The sequence below is a fragment of the Giraffa tippelskirchi genome, chromosome 8 (genome assembly GCF_054371585.1).
Source record: "Giraffa tippelskirchi isolate mGirTip1 chromosome 8, T2T-mGirTip1v1.2.pri, whole genome shotgun sequence".
NCBI classification, from domain to species: Eukaryota; Metazoa; Chordata; class Mammalia; order Artiodactyla; family Giraffidae; genus Giraffa; species Giraffa tippelskirchi.
In genome coordinates this window covers 24,885,030-24,903,149 of record NC_137282.1, presented here as the reverse complement: position 1 = coordinate 24,903,149, position 18,120 = coordinate 24,885,030, and the positions used below count along the sequence as shown (strand labels likewise).

The following is an 18,120-nucleotide window of genomic DNA, read 5'->3' as shown; positions in this document are numbered from 1 at the left end:
TTAAGCCTCTAGACATGGTGTTACTCTGGTGTTCTCATCGATCTAAAAGCTAAGCTAATGTATTACTAAAATGGAAAGCTTAAAAAGAAACTGAGTTGCAACCCAAAGATACCAAAGATGGATCATGAGGCATTTTCACACAATAAGTGGAAAAACCAAAGTATGAGTAAAAAAATACCCTGAAGTTTCAGATTGTTATATGCGGGTGTCTGAACACTTGATATAAACTGTAACACTAAAAGTAACTGACCACAGAATTAAGATGTAACACATGTTGTATTACAAGAGATTGGTTCAAGATGGCAGAGCAGAAGGACGAGCGCTCATCTTCTCCTGCTGCTGCTGCTGCTGCTGCTAAGTCGCTTCAGTCATGTCCAACTCTGTGCGACCCCAGAGACAGCAGCCCACCAGGCTCCTCCGTCCCTGGGATTCTCCAGGCAAGAACACTGGAGTGGGTTGCCATTTCCTTCTCCAGAAAATTTAAGTGAAAAGTGAAAGTGAAGTCGCTCAGTCGTGTCTGACTCTTCGCAAGCCCATGGACTGAAGCCTACCAGGCTCCTCCATCCACGGGATTTTCCAGGCAAGCGTACTGGAGTGGGGTGCCATTGCCTTCTTCACATCTTCTCCTGAGAGAGCACCAAATTCGCAACTAGCTGTTGAACCACCATCAACAGGTGGACAGTGGAATCCACCAAAAAAAGATACTCCACATACAAGGACAAAGGAGAAGCTGCAATGAGATAGTAGGAGGGTTGCAATCATAATAAAATCAAATCCTATACCCAGCAGGTAGGCGACCCACAAATTGGAGAACAATAATTCTTGCACTACTGTGAAGGTTCTAGGTGCCCCATCAGTCTCCCCAGCCTGGGGATCCAGCAAAGGGACTGGGAATCCCCAAGGAATCTGACTTGGAAGGCCAGTGGGGTTTGATTATAGAACTTCCACAAGACAGGAAACAGAGACTCCACTCTTGGAGGGCACTAATAGATTGTTTTACAGACTAAGATACATCAGATGGACATGTGGAGACTTAAAAGACATTATAAGGTTTTACAGAGCATATAAGTTGTCTCACTTAATCTAATCAGTAATAATGATAGTTTTATACAATCATGATAACTATGTAACTGTTTAGACCGTCTCCTGAGTCCCTTGGGAAAAAAGGATATAAGTAAAGGTACAAGCAAAAGAAAACTACCCATAATAAAATAAATAAAACTTATCAATCTTAAACATATAGAAACTTGGCAGTTTGAGATCATTTTTTAAAAAGCTCTCAGGACAAGGCCCCTTAATCCTTTGGGGGCTGCAGTTTTCTTTTTTCTTCATACATGTCATTTCCCTAAAACAAAAGAGCTCCATTCAACATAAACCTGAAGTTAAGCTAACTCATCTACAAGCCACCAAGTTACTCATCATGTCTGATCTACTATTCCCAAGCTGGAATCAGGATTGCTGGGAGAAACAACAACAAGCTCAGATATGCAGATGATACCACTCTAATGGCAGAAAGTGAAGAGACACTGAAGAGCCTCTTGATGAGAATGAAAGAGGAGAGTGAAAAACCAGGCTTGAAACTCAACATTAAAAAGACTAAGATCAAAAAAAAAAAAAAACCTAAGATCATGGCATCTGGTCCCATCACTTCATGGCAAACAGAAGGGGAAAAAGTGGAAACAGTGACAGATTTTGTCTTCTTGGGCTCTAAAATCACCGCAGATGGTGACTGCAGCCACAAAATTAAAAGGTGCTTGCTCCTTGGAAGGAAAGATATGACCAACTTAGCATATTAAAAAGCAGAGACTTCACTTTGCCAACAAAGGTCCATACAGTCAAAGCTATTGTTTTTCCATTAGTCATGTACGCATGTGAGAGTTGGACCATAAAGAAGGCTGAGCACTGAAGAATTGATGACTTCAAATCGTGGTGCTGGAGAAGACTCTTGACAGTCCTTTGGCCTGCAAGAACATCCAGTCAATCCTAAAGGAAATCAACCTTGAATATTCACTGGAAGGACTGATGCTGAAGCTGAAATTCCAGTACTTTGGTCACCTGATGCAAAGACCTGGCTCACTGGAAATGATCCTTACGTTGGGAAAAACTGAAGGTTAAAAAAGAAGGCAGCTGCAGAGGATGAGGTGGTTAGACAGAATCACCAACTCAATGGACAGGAATTTGAACAAACTTCAGGAGATAGTAAAGGATAGGGGAGCCTGGTGCACTGCAGTCCACGGGATTGCAAAGTCAGACAAGACTTAGCAATAGAACAACAACAACGTATATGTATATATAAACATATAAAGTATTATTTATATTTCATAATTATTTATCTACGTAATTATATAGAGAGGTATTTATACAACTGATATGAAGTCGGAGAAACCTGGCATGCTACAGCTCATGGGGTTGCAAAGATTTGGACATGACTTAGAGACTGAAAAACAACACACTGATATGAAGAGATCTCTGGTATGTGTAGTAGGAAAAAAAGCAAGTTGTAAAATAATACAATCTATATAAACACGAAGAAATAAAAAACAAAACTTTTATGTAATTTTTGTTTACAAGTGCAAACTGATTTAAATGCACAGCAACCTCTATGAAGGAGAATGGGATTATGAAGGTTCAGAGGGAATTTACAAGTAATGTTTCCTTTATTTTAAAATAAAGTACACAGTCATCTTTCACTTGAGTAATTCAAAATAAGCATTTCAAAAGAGGCTGTAAATAATACTTGAATTTTTTTATTCACCAAAAAAAATTTTTCTATACATTAGTGTGGTTATATACACTTCATTTTCAACGTAACATAAGCTACGCAAACCTAAATGAAAACAAATCACTCACTAATTTTACCAGAAGATTTCTGGATTTCAAAAATCATATAAATTTGAATACTTTAGAAACACTCTTAAGGATATTTCTATATAGTGATTACGTTGCTGAGAAAACCATAGAAATATATATGTAACAGATGAAAAGGTTCAGTCATTTTAAAAAGGTTTATAGCTAGTCATAACTTTGGACCACAACAGTCAATAAATACACTGTCTAGAAGTATATTAATAATTATGTAATTTTATGTTCATATACACAAATGGCTTTTTTAAAATTTACAACTAATAGGTCCAACTTTACTTATTTGGCCTTACTGAATAAAATTCAGACAACATATATGATTTTTCTACATCAAGTGAGTTAAGATCTCAGCCAGAAGTCTCAACTCTGGCTCTGACAATAGTACAACTGTGGTCAATTAACATTTTTAATCTGTGTGTATATTCACCTAATTGAGCTGTTACTGAGTTCTACATGATACAGAACTAGAATCTCTGGCAGGAAGACAAATTTGTTTTTGTAATAAAGTTATACTGGCACACAGCCATGCTCATTTGTTTACTGTCTATTTCTGCTTTTGTGCTAGGTTATGTGACAGAAACTGTATGGCCCACAAAGCCTAAAATATTTACTAATTCACCCTTAGGAAAAGTTTTCTGATCTCTTGTAATATGGCATGTAAAGTGCTAAGCATATAAACCACTATATAGTTATAATTCAATAAACATATACTAGTATACTTATACCCACATAATTATCAAACATATACACACATTTTACCTTATAAGACTGTACATTTTTTGACAGATTAAAAAAAAAAAGCAGTATTTACCTGCACCATGGCAACAAGGTTCTGTAAGTGTCTAAGTTTCAGTTTTGCAGCCATAAGCTTCTGGATCTTATGTTCAAATTCAGCATCTTCAGGAGTCTCAATGATCAGGCTGCTGCTGTGACTAGACAGTGAAGCTCCACTGAGGGCCTCATCTTCTGCTTCCTCCTCCTCCTCCTCCTCATCCTGACCTTGTGCAACAGGCATCTCCTGTTCTCCTTCTCTGTTGTATCGACAATCTGCTGAAAATACGTATCACTGAAATCAGTAACTTAATGAACTTAATTAAGAGCTCTAAAGAAAGAAAATCCACTTCCCAAGAATATGGTACAAGTATCTGTGAATAGAGTCAATCATACCTGAAGGAGGAGGCATGTTTAGAGCCCTTATGTTGGCAGCAGACCTGTTGTTAATTTCACAGTTAGAATTAACTGCTCGCCCATCTCTATTGTTAGAAACACACTGTGCATTAGAATTACTATTTACTTCGTTCCAGGTGGCAGCTACTTGTGGATTTCTGAAAGGAAGGAAAATAGCCTCAAGTTACTTACGGTAAAAAAACATATGTAATATTAAAAAATCAAAGTTTTAGAAATACTAATAAAAATAATTCCAAACTATGAACATCATTGGCTATTTCCCCATTTAATTTCATCTTTTAAATTTATAAATGGCTCCTGCATTTCACTAGCTTCAGCTATTCAGAAATTTAAGAAGAAAAATATCTAAAAAAATCAAAATTACAACAAAAAAATTTAAATTACACCAAAAAATAAAGAGGTAGGCAAATGAAAAGTTATATACTTCTTATAATTAACTTTTATTTGATGTAACAAACAGCTAATTTACTAAACTTCTGTACTCAATACATCCCTACTTGCTTTTCTTTACAGGACAAGTTAAGATTATACTGACTAAACAGTAGATTTACAGGAGAAAAGCTTAAGTAAAATGCAAACAGTAAGCACTCTACTGAGGGTTTTCTGTTCCATATTAAAAGTACTGTTAGAATGAATATGTTAGAAAAACAAACTTAAAGTTCTCACCGAATGTTAGTAACAGGTTCAGAGTTTTCATGCTCGGAATCATATTCCGACTCTTCAGTCTCTTCTTCTTTTGTGTTTTCATTCACAGCATCTGTCATCATATCTGATGTTTGTTCATAATAATGAACTAATTCTCTTAGTTCATTCAACCTCTTGCGAACTTCATTTAACTTCCTGATAAACAATATATACAAATTAACACCCATTTTAGTAAAATAAAGCACATACAAATGTTAAACTCAGTCAAATACCCAGGGTATGAGACTACAATGAATTTAATTTCAAGTACAGGTTATTCAAAATCTCATCACCTTATATCTGAACATTACAGACAAAAATGTAATAAATTCTCCTTAAAGTGCTCTCTTTAAACAGGTACAAATGTTAACAGCTTAAATCTTAATGTCAAAGATATCCCTAGGTTTCTTAATAAGTATCAAGAATGTGAGGTACTAAATATTTCATTTAAATAGTACCTCTCAGGCAAATCCGATATACAGGGATTACTGAGCATTTACCGAAGATTCTCAATTTGTTTACAATATATAGAAATCTATAAAGTATGTCACATTTTACCAAAAATAATAATTAGGTTGTTGAGTTTTTACTGAATTCCAGGAATAATGCCAATAGTTTTTAATACTTAAAACACCTTTATGATCAAATATATTATGCCAGATGAACAGAGGCTTAGTGAGGGTGCTATTTGTCCATAGTCACACAGCCTTGTGAAATATAACTTCAAGGCTATCTGACTCTACAGTCCGGGCTAAAAGACACAGATCTTTTAACTGCAGTCCCTTTACCTGTAAAATAAGAATATGTTATGTACTGCTGTGCTCATTCACTCAGTCTTGTCTGACTCTTTGTGACACTATGGACTATAGCCCACCAGGCTCCTCTGTCCATGGAATTTTCCAGGCAAGAATACTGGAGCAGGTTGCCATGCCCTCTTTCAGGAGATCCTCCCAACCCAGGGATCAAACCCACATCTCTTGCATCTCCTGCACTGGCAGGTAGACTCTCTACCACTGTGCCACCTGGGAAGACCCCAGGAAAACATTAGGTCACAGAAATTACATTTCTCTAGGATAACTCAAAAACTCATGTATAATACATACACACTTACTCTTCCACTTTATCACTTGAGAATGTTTATCATATTAAATTCAGTTTTTCCAGAATTTTCAATAACAAAAAACCCCAAATTTGACCCTATGATTCAATTATAATCTATGTAAACAATGTGCACAGAAATGATTTACTGGAGTTTTTCAGTTGGATTTAGGTGGCCTTCATTTTCATTCTGATTCTGAGAAACTAGAGAAGCAGCAGGATAAGGAACAGATGGTGTGAGGTTATTGGATTCTCCATTGACCACTGGTGTTAAGACTGCAGGAGCAGAGGGAGCTGTGGTTGTACTTCTCTGATCCACACTCCTTTGTGGAGAGGCTGAAGAAGGCACAACTACCAAAAAAAAAAAAAGCCAGGTAACATACATAAATATAGCATCAAACAACACATTCACAGTTTGCTTGGATAGAGAAAAATGAAAACTAAAAGTCATTAACATCTTAAATTCTTCAGCTTTAAAATGTGAAACTTAAGCATATAATTTCCAGGCTACTTGTTTATTAACAAGTCCCTCAACCAACCAGAGTTAAAACAGAAAGGAAAGAAGAGCAGGAAAACAAGATGGAAATCAACAAGAACTATGATATTCTACCTTGAAAAAGTAACGAGAGTGCTTCTCTGATCAATTTGGTTCTAGGTTAAGTTAAACACAGCCACTGTGTACGATGTGCAACCCACCAGCTACAAATCTTATGGGGCAGCCCTAGCTGATCAGGTCCCTGAGAATGTTCCACTCCAGAGGGATTCTATCTGGTCTCCAAGATGGAACTCTTCTTGTTCCAAAAGATAAAGCAAAATTGTTAAAGTGACTGTGGTACATTACACCACGAAATGCAATAAAATTTTCTAACTGGTTGATGGCTAATCCTCTGCAGCTCTTGAGCTACATTTTAATTACTCTTCTGTCCACACAGATCAGACAAAGATATCTTATGCTTTCAAGGGCAATGAATGAAGACTAAGAATCTTCGTGCTTCTCTCTCTACCACTCTAAGCTATTATCCTTTATCTTTCTCACAATGACAACCAACATTTGTTGCTCACATTATCACCTGCTACAGCTGGTTTCCAACAGTCTCTTCTTTCTATTCCTTGACTGTTCTACCTTTTGCTGCTGCTTTCATGCTTTTTCCCAGAGAAAAATATGATTTTTAGGTCTCAGTAGACAGAGTGCTCCTTTCTTTTTATGTATAAAACTGACCACAAGGCTCTGAGTACAACTTCCAAAAAACTTAAGATGTTTTTCTTGGTTATCATCATCAGTTTAGGAAGAATAAGCATTGGGATTAGATTATACTCTGGAGGAGGGGGAAGAGTAGCTGAAGTCAGGGAAAGAAAGGAGTGTGCTTCAGGGCAGAAATAGTACACTTCTTCGAGGATGGCAGAGAATTAGGTTGAAGAACAAATAACAAGGATCCAGAGATGATGTTTTCTATCCATCGTTTTTTCTTTAATAAAGACAGCAGCTGAAATGCTAGAGACTAATGACCAGTGAGGTTGACCCTGCCACTTCCAATTTCCAATGCTACAGCTCTTACTATCAACTGTTTGAGGAAGAGGCAGTGACCAGACTTGGAGAAGGATGAGGTTAAATGAGGACAAGTAGCTGGATCTCAATTAGACAAAGGCAAGTAAAACATCTGAGGTCAGAAAAGACAGTTTCTACGGTATAACTGAGATGACCATTGGTTTTCTTATATAACTAACTAGTTATAAATCAATATAAATAACAACTACAATCAGCCCTCCGTATCCAGGAGATCTGCAGATTTAACAGAAAGCAGACAGAAAATATTCAGGAAAAAAAAAACGTGACTCTGCAGCATGCTGGTTAACTGTTTACACAGCACTGACATTGTATTATGTATTGTAAGTAACCCAGAGATGATTTCAAATGTACTGGAGGAGGTGCTTAGGTTATATGTAAATTCTATGCCATTTTAGATAAGGGACTTAAGCACCCTCACATTTTGTTATCTGTAGAGGGTGTGGGTGGGAGTACTGGCACCAATCCCCCATGGATACTAAGAGATGGTTGTATAATTATTTAACTAGTATAACTAGGCTGACTGTATGCCTTTTCTATTCCTGCCTGAGATGACTATTTCTATATTTCAAAAAATGAGGTGTTTGGAACTTTCTGCACTAAGTAAGTTTTTCATATCTCAGTTTTTTCATATAAATACTTTCTAAATCTGTTCCATAATTTTAAAATAAATGTACTAATCTGGTTTAGTTTTTCTTTAAGGAAAAATTTTGCATATGCTAAAAAGTGCAGCATTACTACGTCCAAGTATTTAAGCACTTTGATACTTTTCCCTTTCTAAAATGCTACCAATTTTTCAAGCCCAAATTCATCTTTACTTCTGAATTTTACAGAACATATCTACCATCTATTTGGCTCTACATCACATTGCTTTATTACTCAAAAATGTTTCACGTGCAAGTCCTATTTCACCACAAAAATTGTAATTTTCTTGAGTAACTATGCATTCATTCATTCATCAAATATTTACAAAGTAATTACTACATGTTGACATATATACTTATGCATCCTCTACTTAAGACTGCTGAGCCAGATTTACTTACATGATGAATTGTTCAAATGCTGATCTCGAAGTGTATGAAGTTCTCCAAGCAGTTTATCCATTTTTTGTTTCTTTTCTTGTAACACTCTCATCTTGCTAAAAAGTTGGACTTTCTCATCAGGTAAATGCTCTGAAACTGAAGGATTTCTGCTCTGAGAAATCTCCCTAGTTAATGAAAGACTTTCTGCTTGTCTTCTATTGTCTGGAACAGCTGGAGGCTTATTAAAAAAAAACGAAGAAGAAGAAAAATAAAGGCAATTCAAGGTTGCATTCTCATTTTAAAGATGCGTAAATGTTCTTTATATAAAGAGATAAACATCTGTGTAGGTTGCGCTGCTGAGTAAGCATATGTCTTTCCTTTTTCCCAATTACATACAGTTTCCTGATGCGCCACTATACATAAGACACTATACATATAGACACAAATAACTACACAATTAAGTGCTAGAAATGCCACATTTTATACAGAATAAACCTTCAAAAATCTCATCCTCTCTCTTGCCATCTTTTTAAAATCACCATCATAAACTTAACCTATCAGTTTTTCCTAACACTTCTTTCCTATTAAAAAAAATTAATGAAACATTTATGAAACATAAATCCACAAAGGATTAGGGAATCATATAATGAGTAACCACAACTGACTTTAGTCCAATTTCAACATTTAATATTAAGATGTTACGGGAAAAACCCCAACAAAGTTTTTGGCTAACTCAGTATTTTGCCACATTCACATTAATTCTTTAGGAAAAATATTATGGATATAATATTAAAGCTAAAGCTTTATATGTATAAAACCTCAACCAATTACTCTCTCAAGAGATAACCACAATCTGGAATTTGATATCTATCATTCTCATACATGTTTTTATTTTGTAATACCTATGTATGGACCCATAAAAAATATACACTCATTACACATTTTGAAAGATAAGCTAAGTGGTATCTTTCTTAAACTTTCATTTTCATTCATTAGCTTTGGTTCATTTACTATAACTGGTTATGGGATTTCACTCTGTGTATGTCATAATTTATTAACCCATTTTCCTGTTCAGGGACATTTAGATTGTTTCTGCTTTGCTATTAATACAATGTTGCCATGAACATTCTTATATGTGTCTCCTTTTGAACATCTGAGTTTCTCCAAGGTGGGCCACTGCAGGGTCACTAGAGAAAATGTACTAGGTAATACTAATAACTCTCCAAAGTGGTTGAAACTCTCCAAAGTAGTTGGGTCATTTTCTTTTAACTTGGTCAGAAGACAGGAGATAAAGTATTGGCAACCATACTCATTTCCAGTCGAGAGAGAGATTAATTCACCCTTTATTATTCAAGGCCCACAGACTGAAAATTTTCATTTATATCATTATTTACAAAGATCATCAAATTATAACTTATTAACTCTGAAATTAAACTTTAGAACTTCCTTGTTAGTAAAACACTGCGAAAACACAGATTCACAATAACTTAAGTTTAACAGTTGTGACTATACAATCTTTAAGGTGAAATAAGAATGTGTCATCTAGAAGCATACAAAGGGCAAGTTTCACTCATCACTACATTTAAAGGAGGTATTTCCTCTAATTTAGTGTTTCCCAAAGTATAGTCCCAAGATGTCCAGCAGTGGAATCGCATGGCAGGAAGCCCATCTCAAACGTGTGAATCAAAACAATTTTGGAAGTGGAGGTTCCCACTGATCAGAAATCTACAATTTCTAACAATCATGCTGCGAGACACCTATGCTTGGTAAAGTTTGAGAAGCACTGCTTTCGTTAATGTGATTTGAAATCCAGTACACCAAAATAATGAAGTGCTGCCATGAGAATCACAGCATACAGAATCACAGATACCTGAGAATCACGAAGCTGATTATGAAAATGCTGAATTAAATCATTCAATTCTTCGTTTAGTTCAGAGGTGATACTGACTCCAGATAGGCTACCTGTAGTTTCTGTTACAATTAGAAAGAAAGTCAAAAACTATTCATTAAAGCAAACAAATGAAAACAACACTTTTACTTCTGAGAAGCTAAAAATAAATTGGAAGGGGGTGTGCTTCATCACTCAGTCGTGTCTGACTCTTTGTGACTCCACGGACTGTACCACGCCAGGCTCCTCTGTGTATGGGATTTCCCAGGCAAGAATATTAGAGTGGGCTGCCATTTCCTTCTCCAGGGGAATCTTCCTGACCCAGGGATTGAACCCATATCTCCTGCACTGCAGGCAGATTCCTCACCATCTAAGCAACCAGGGAAGCCCAAATTGAGGGGCAGGGGTGGGGGTTTTAAAATGTCACTTAATGTAAGTTGAAACTAGTTAACTCTTAGATTTATCTGCCAACCAATCATTTTATGTTTCCATCTAACCTGAAATAAAGGAAAACTCACAAAACTCTAGTATTGTGGTTCAACTCTTTCTGTCACAACAGTCAAGAAGGGAAACTGCTATACCTCAATTAAGAATAAGGACTCAACACAGTTCTAATGAGGTGGATGAACCTAGAGCCTATTATACAGAGTGAAGTAAGTCAGAAAGAGAAAAACAAACATCATATATTAACACATATATATGGAATCTAGAAAGATGGTACTGATGAACCTATTTGCAGGGCAGCAATGGAGATGCAAACATAGAGAACAGACTTATGCACAAGGGTGGGAGGGGAGGGGAAGGAAGGAGAGGGTGAGGTGAATGGAGAGAGTACCAAGGAAACACATACACTACCACATGTCAAACAGATAGCCAAAGGAAATTTGTTGTTCCCTGCCTCACGGAACTCCAACTGGGGCTCTGTAACAACCTAGAGGGGTGGGATGGGGAGGGAGGTGGGAGGGATGTTCTTGAGGGAAGGGACATATGTACACCTATAGCTAATTCATGTTGATGTATGGCAGAAATCAAACCAATGCTGTAAAGCATTTATCCTGCAATTAAAAATAAAAATTTTTTTAAAAAGGGGAAAAATAATAGGGACTCAACAGAGTCGGGGTGCAAGCAGGTCTATCAAATTGGGCTGGAAAAGTGGAGGGAAAGTGGTGAGTCTGAAAAAGCCCAGCAGATTCTCACCAGTCTCAATCCCCACCTCACCCAACAAAATCAATGCTCTATACAGGGGTTGGCAAACTTTTCTTAAAGATGCAGATAATAAATATGTTACGCTCTGTGGAAATACATTACTTGTCTCAACTACCCAATTCTGCCTTTGCAAGGCAAAAGCAACTATATATAATACATAAACAGATGAACATAGCTGTGTTCCATGAAACTTTATTTCAGGCCAGTTTGCTGACTTCTACAATAGAACAGGTAATTTACTGAAGCACTTGCTTATGATACAAGCTATACTAAAAGACCACATTTTTATCTTCGTCAGGCAGTATTCCCAAGGCAGTATTCTGATGACAATTTTGATGACAATTTTGATAAGTTACTGCTCAACTTCTCACTCAACCATGCTTATCTTTCCAGCTCTAAGAGACACTATAAACTATTTCTGTTTTGAAGCAAAATATTAGCTTTTTCATTGAGAAATTAGAATTTCAGGGCAGGATAATATCCCACATATCTAGTCCCAACTATTTGAAAAAAATAAATTAGAGTCCAGGATAACACACAAGCTAGTTAACTGATGAAAGGGAAACTCTTTCCCATGAAAATCATGTTGCCTCGCTTATAGACCAGAAGATTAAATACTGTAAGTTTGTTTTTTCATCAGTATTCTCCTGCAAAATCTCATAAGTACAAGAGGAAAACTGTCTTCAATCATTAACCTAAAATTCTTTTTGAACTAGTACATAAAATAAATTCAAATTTAAATTCCTGTCCATTCTCCTCTTGGTCCCAGACGCGTAATAGTACAGTTAAAAAAAAAAAAAATTACCTGCTTACTACAAGGGAAAAATAGGGATGAAGATTTGCATAATTATAATTATATACTATACCATATATATACAACTATATGTATATGGTATATGCTGTATTATATATAATTACTACAAAAGAGTAAGTTAACTTGCAAATCATAAAAATTTCCTATGAAAATGCAAAATTAAATTACAAATAACACTGATCAGAAGGTTGAGCCAATGGGCTTGGTGTAAACGGCATGATAAACTGAATAACAATAGGGTAACCACAGTAAGAACCTAAAATGGAGAGCCCACAGGAGATAAATTATTATTAGACCGGGATGACACACTACTACAAATTAGACCGTAGTTTTACTGAGTTCTAAAAAGTAATAGTTTGTTTTTGACTTACTGAGAAATTAAACACTTAGGTTTGAAGGTAATGAGAAGAACTAGAAGGTTAGATTCGATACCAAAGAACTCACTACTATTTCCATCTAAGTGATACACGGCTCTGAGGGAAGAAGGAAGAAATGAAAGAACGTTTCTGAGTCTCAGGGAGACTGGAGAGGACACAAATTTAGTTCAAAGAACTAGTACATACAACTGGGTACCTTACTGATAACAACAGTGAAGCTAAAAAAGCTGACATTTATCTACCGCCTCACTTAAAGTTTTAACCCTTTCTTGGCAGGCAAGCAAAGTATAGCAATCCTAGCTGAATTAAGTACAAAAGGCAAAATAAAAGTAACAAGAGCCCTATCAATATGAGGTATAAAAACAGATCTACAGCCTGTCCCTTTACCTCTTATGGGTACTCTCTGATGCAAAGGTGAACGAGCCGGCTGTCTGCCTGGTACAGTATGATGGCCAGGAGTTGTCTCTGCAACCTTTTCTGCATAACCAGAGAAAAGCACAGGACAGAGTAAGCCTTACACGTAGGTTTCTAAACTAGGCAACAATCCTAGATCTGATTATATAACCACCAGCATCCACCTTGCAATCGTATCATTGCTTACTGGGCCTTACTTATAAAAACAACATCTTAAGACAGTGGCATACCAGAATCATCCATCACAGCTATAGCTTGCTCAGCTTTATGCTGCAGGGCAAGGAGAGCAGCTTGTCGTCCCTGCAGAGCTCTCAGCTGCTCCTGCTGCTGTAACATCCTTTTTAATAAATCATGTTGTTTCTTCAAATTTTCTATCTCTTCCATAGGCTCCTGCTGAGGATCTCCAGCCTGAAAAATAAGACCAACAACACTTATATCTATTAAAATCTATGCTCATGTGTCAACTATCAATGGTAAAATACAAACATAGATAATAAATTTGTATTAAATATACAACCTTAGATATAGACTTGAAAGGAAAAAAAAGAAAATGATGACACAGAGACAGCCTGTCATGTTAAGAATTAGGTAATTAAGTAATTTCAAGGTAAAAGACCATATACATAGACTTAGCATGAAGAAGAATTAACAAAAGGAAAATAAAGGAATAGGATTACAAAAAGAAAGATAAAAGGGTCAAGAAGGCAAAAGGAGACACAAGCACACGTGCACGCACACACACACACACACACACAGGAATGAGAGATCCAGGTCTTATAGAAAAGGAGAAGCACATTATACAAGGTTAATGCCCCAAAAGTAGCCCTGAAAAAGCCCAGACCAAAAAAGTGTTCTGCCCTATTCCTAGAAGGGATGTTTAAACCCAACAAACCCAACAGATGAAAATTTTTTTAATTTTTATTTGATTTTTAAAACGCATTTTTATTTGATTATCTGATGTGAAAGGCTTTAATTTACTTGTATCATTTTATATAAATATACAATAAAGAAAAATGTTTTTTTCCTTTAAAAGATGCTCCTTTAGATGACTCTGAGAACACAAATTACTTTGAAATTCCCCCTAAAAGACAGCATTTTGCCTGAAAGAGGAACAGACTGAATAGGTGTCAATTATAAAGAACTATAAAATTTTAAACATTAATCTTCAACCTATTCAAATGTAACTCAACCAGAAACATTATGGTCAATTAATCAAAGAGACAAATTTAAGTGCAACTTGGAAACAATAAAATTTTAAGTCAAATTATGCATGAAATTATACCATAATGGTATTTCTCATCATTGATTTGCCTTTTAAAATTTTTATATTTTAAAAGTTTAATGATTTTACCTAATATTTACATAAAGTATTTCTATCAGCTTAGAAACAGTCAATTTTAAATTTGCATTACTATCAAATTCTTGTTGGGGTTATCTGTAGACTTTAAACGAATGACCTCCCTTGGCCATGACTGAAGTTAACAAGGAGAATAAAGAAGTTCAATGATTTCTTTTGAAAATAAAAAAGCACTGATCTGTTTTCCCTATGTACATTTAATTCCAGGAGAAATTAAGGAGAACACAAATGGCTCTAGAGAAGTTTCCTTCTGGGTGACATTCCTTATCAACACTTTGCAAAAACTTCTTCTCTTTACCTCCCCACGCAGAACTCATCAGTAATGTGAGTAAGAATAAGTAACCGTGTAACTTGGCAAGCAATAAAAGTAAGTACATGGCTCAGAATTAAGAACTCAAAGAAATGAAGATCAAATAAGTAGAAGACTGCAGTCAGACTTTTTGATGAATGTATCAGAGAAGCCAGGTCAGTGCTCTATCTATCATGAACACGGAAGAGAAATAACACATCTTGGTTAACCTACTATTTCCTGGAGAATTCCCAATAAACTGAACCCATTTTCAAATCAACAACAATTTAATCAGTTCTCTCCCATCCAACACAAGTGGAGTTACTCTGTTAACATTACATTCATTCCTATAAAAAGTCATCTTCTTAGTTCTGGCTCAATTCAAAATTGTTTACATCTTGTAAAATAATTTGAAAGGTGAGAGAAAACTACGAATCTGAGATAGTGAGTCATCTCAGATTTGATCCAAATTAATTTCATCGAAAAGTGAAAGTGAAAGTCCTTCAGTTATGTCCAACTCTTTGCAACCCCATGGTCTATAAAGTCCATGGAATTCTCCAGGCCAGAATACTGGAGGGGGTAGCCTTTGCCTTCTCCAGGGGATCTTCCCAATCCAGGAATCAAACCCAGGTCTCAAACCCAGGTCTCCCGAATTGCACGCGGATTCTTTACCAGCTGAGCCACAAGGGAAGCAATTTCATCAAAGTCACTGGTAAAATATAAACCAGATCCAATTAGGTACAGATTTCAATTGGAAAGACTCAAGAGAACTATCTCCAGATTGACATCAATCAAATACTCCAACAAAGCATCAATGGTAAATAACTAAGAAAAGAAACATTACACATATTAAGACAAAAATTCACCTAGGGGAAAAACCATCAAGAATGCACTATCTCCATCTAATTCATAATTTTCTCATCTCTCAAAATTAGATTAACTTTAAAGAATTTACTAAACAATTTAATATTAAGGTTTCTCACCCAAATTACATCCTTAGATTATGTCTTATGTACTTAGAACTATCTCTGAAGAAGCATAATCTGGCTTGGGAGACAAATCTAGCCCACATGAAATAATCAGAAATGATAAAAAATAATAATAATAGCAAAAAATGGGTAGATGGCATTTTGAAAAGCTTATGAATTCTCTAATAAGTGAGATTAAGTGTGGGGGGAAGATGAGTGTGGGAAAACAATGCAAGCATTTCGGGAAGGCTTTTTTTAAAAATTATGCAATGATATCATGTCTATAAACTGTTTCAAGAAATAGACTCTGCCCTTGTAGGCAACTCAAGAATATCAATTATTTCCTATTAAGCTGAAACTCACAAGGCTGCTTTAAGCTCAGAACCTCGGTTAAGACATCAACTTTTTTCCCTGATCTTATAACAGAATACTACATTTTGAAAGATGTTAAGAAGGGAATGAAGGTAGGTGGGTAGGACAACAGGTTCTGCACAGCAGAGAAAGGATAAAGACAGCCAGTGGGAATTAGGGTTTTTTTTTAAGAAACTGAAATCACTTTATGAAGAGAGTACTGACAGAACTACCCTAGGACGGTCCTAAGGATCAAAAGATTAAAAAGAAGCAAATTAAAATAAACTCCAAAAAAAAGTTCAAGAGAAAATCATATTCATTTACAAGGTCATTATTCAAAGTAACTTAAAAACAGAATAGCTTTTAAAAGCAAACATAATGCCTTAAGGAAAAAAGCTAGCAGACACCATGCTACAGTAATTGTCAACTCAAGTTCTGCTTGTTGCTATTCAAAGGCTTCAGAAGAATGGAACATTAAGTTCCAAAGGATATCTATTTTCCCCCACTCACTTTTTCTTCTCCAATGCTACTAGTTTTAAAAATAATCAGCTACTTTATTTTTCTGTTGAAGTGGGACACCTTTTGCTTAACATTTTATAGTAAGATCACTATGTTGTTGCTGTTTAGTGGCTAAGTTGCGTCCAACTCTTTTGCGACTCCTTGGACTGTAGCCCGCCAGGCTCCTCTGTCTATGGAATTCTCCAGGCAAGAATACTGGAGTGGGTTGCCATTTCCTTCTCCAGAGGATCTTCCTGATCCAGGGATCAAACCTCTGTCGCCTGCACTGTCAGGCACATTCTTTACCTCTGAGCTACCAGGGAAGCTCAGCTGGTTTGAAACTGTATCTTCAAAACCTTGTGGGAGCTGGAGTGGGACATCAAAATAACTAGAGGTTAAGTTCAGTCATTTTAATTTTTTTTCTGGTCACTTTTAAACAGCCACAAAAAATATAAAATATGTACATAACAGATAAAGACTAATCCTAGGTAATAAGCTGGTGATAAAACATATGAAATTGGTCTTATCTATATTCAATTATTAAAATAGTACTGTACTCTTGTCAAATGGATAGGAGCACTTTTACAAATGCTGTTTTTTATTCAAACTGTTTTAAGTGGAACTACACAAATAGTTGTCTTTAAACCCTTCCTGAATGTCTTGATGCAAATCATGGAAAATTTCTAAAGAAAGAACATTTAGAGCAAACACTGGAGAAAAAAGGAGCAAAAACATTAGGAAACAAGTCAACTGACTAAAAATATTTTTCTAAAAAAAAACAGAAGGGAAGGGATTTCCAATGGGAAGAAAAATATAAACCAAAAACACTATAAAAATATTTCATTCTTAAAAAAAAAAAACAGGAAAGCTAACAGCTTGCTCCATTTTTTCTCTCTTTAATAAATGACTAAGGAAATAACACAAGATTTTAAAAGTACCATTTAAACCATAGACACAAATATCAGAAACAAAAGGCAACTAATGATCAGGGTTTAAGAATGTGTTATATTTTGAGCTCTCAATAGCCAAAAAAAAAAAGGAAAATGGATTAAGTTTCAAGTCCTTTGTTAATGCAAATTAAACACAGCTGCCACACATAGTCCATGGAGAGGAGAATAAGAAAGAGAAAAGAAGAAAAACACTAAGGGATTTTTACTAATGCATTTTACTAATGCAAATTACTGTACAACTAACCATGTTAATAACATACAAATTTAAAAGTTACAGCAATAACAGAAAAGCAAATAAGGAAGAGGAAATATGAACAAAAGAGGTGCTCACTTAGAGGGTTCCCAAGTTAATATGAATATGGTAAAGTACACCTTTGAGGGAAATCCACGTTTTCAGCTATATTTCCTATTAGGCCTCAGCTCCCTGTCATTCTGAGGAGGTCTGTCACCCTTCCCTTTTGGACTTGTAGTAATGTCAATGTCTGAAACCTGTTCTTGTGAAGCTGAATTCCCTAGTTTGTCCTCAATGCACGGCCGAATTCTCAGACTAAAAGATGCCTCCTTTATTAAATAGTGTAGCATATTAATTT

General features: G+C 35.8%; 1 protein-coding gene across 50 annotated transcripts in view; it reads right to left on the bottom strand.

Annotated features, from left to right (window-relative positions):
- The window catches only part of PCM1 (pericentriolar material 1), an 83,166-nt gene that overhangs the window by 47,556 nt on the left and 17,490 nt on the right, over positions 1–18,120 (bottom strand). For 28 of the 50 annotated variants that reach the window (XM_081521577.1, XM_081521579.1, XM_081521582.1 and 25 more), the window contains 8 exons: positions 13,348–13,525; positions 13,091–13,180; positions 10,289–10,389; positions 8,440–8,656; positions 5,982–6,183; positions 4,717–4,890; positions 4,030–4,187; positions 3,674–3,909 (listed from right to left, as the gene is read on the bottom strand). In XM_081521577.1, the coding sequence (XP_081377703.1) occupies positions 3,674–3,909; positions 4,030–4,187; positions 4,717–4,890; positions 5,982–6,183; positions 8,440–8,656; positions 10,289–10,389; positions 13,091–13,180; positions 13,348–13,525 (1,356 nt within the window). Of the gene's footprint in view, positions 1–3,673; positions 3,913–4,029; positions 4,188–4,716; positions 4,891–5,981; positions 6,184–8,439; positions 8,657–10,288; positions 10,390–13,090; positions 13,181–13,347; positions 13,526–18,120 lie in introns of all 50 variants that reach the window. The other 22 variants (XM_081521578.1, XM_081521580.1, XM_081521583.1 and 19 more) reach the window with 1 other exon arrangement.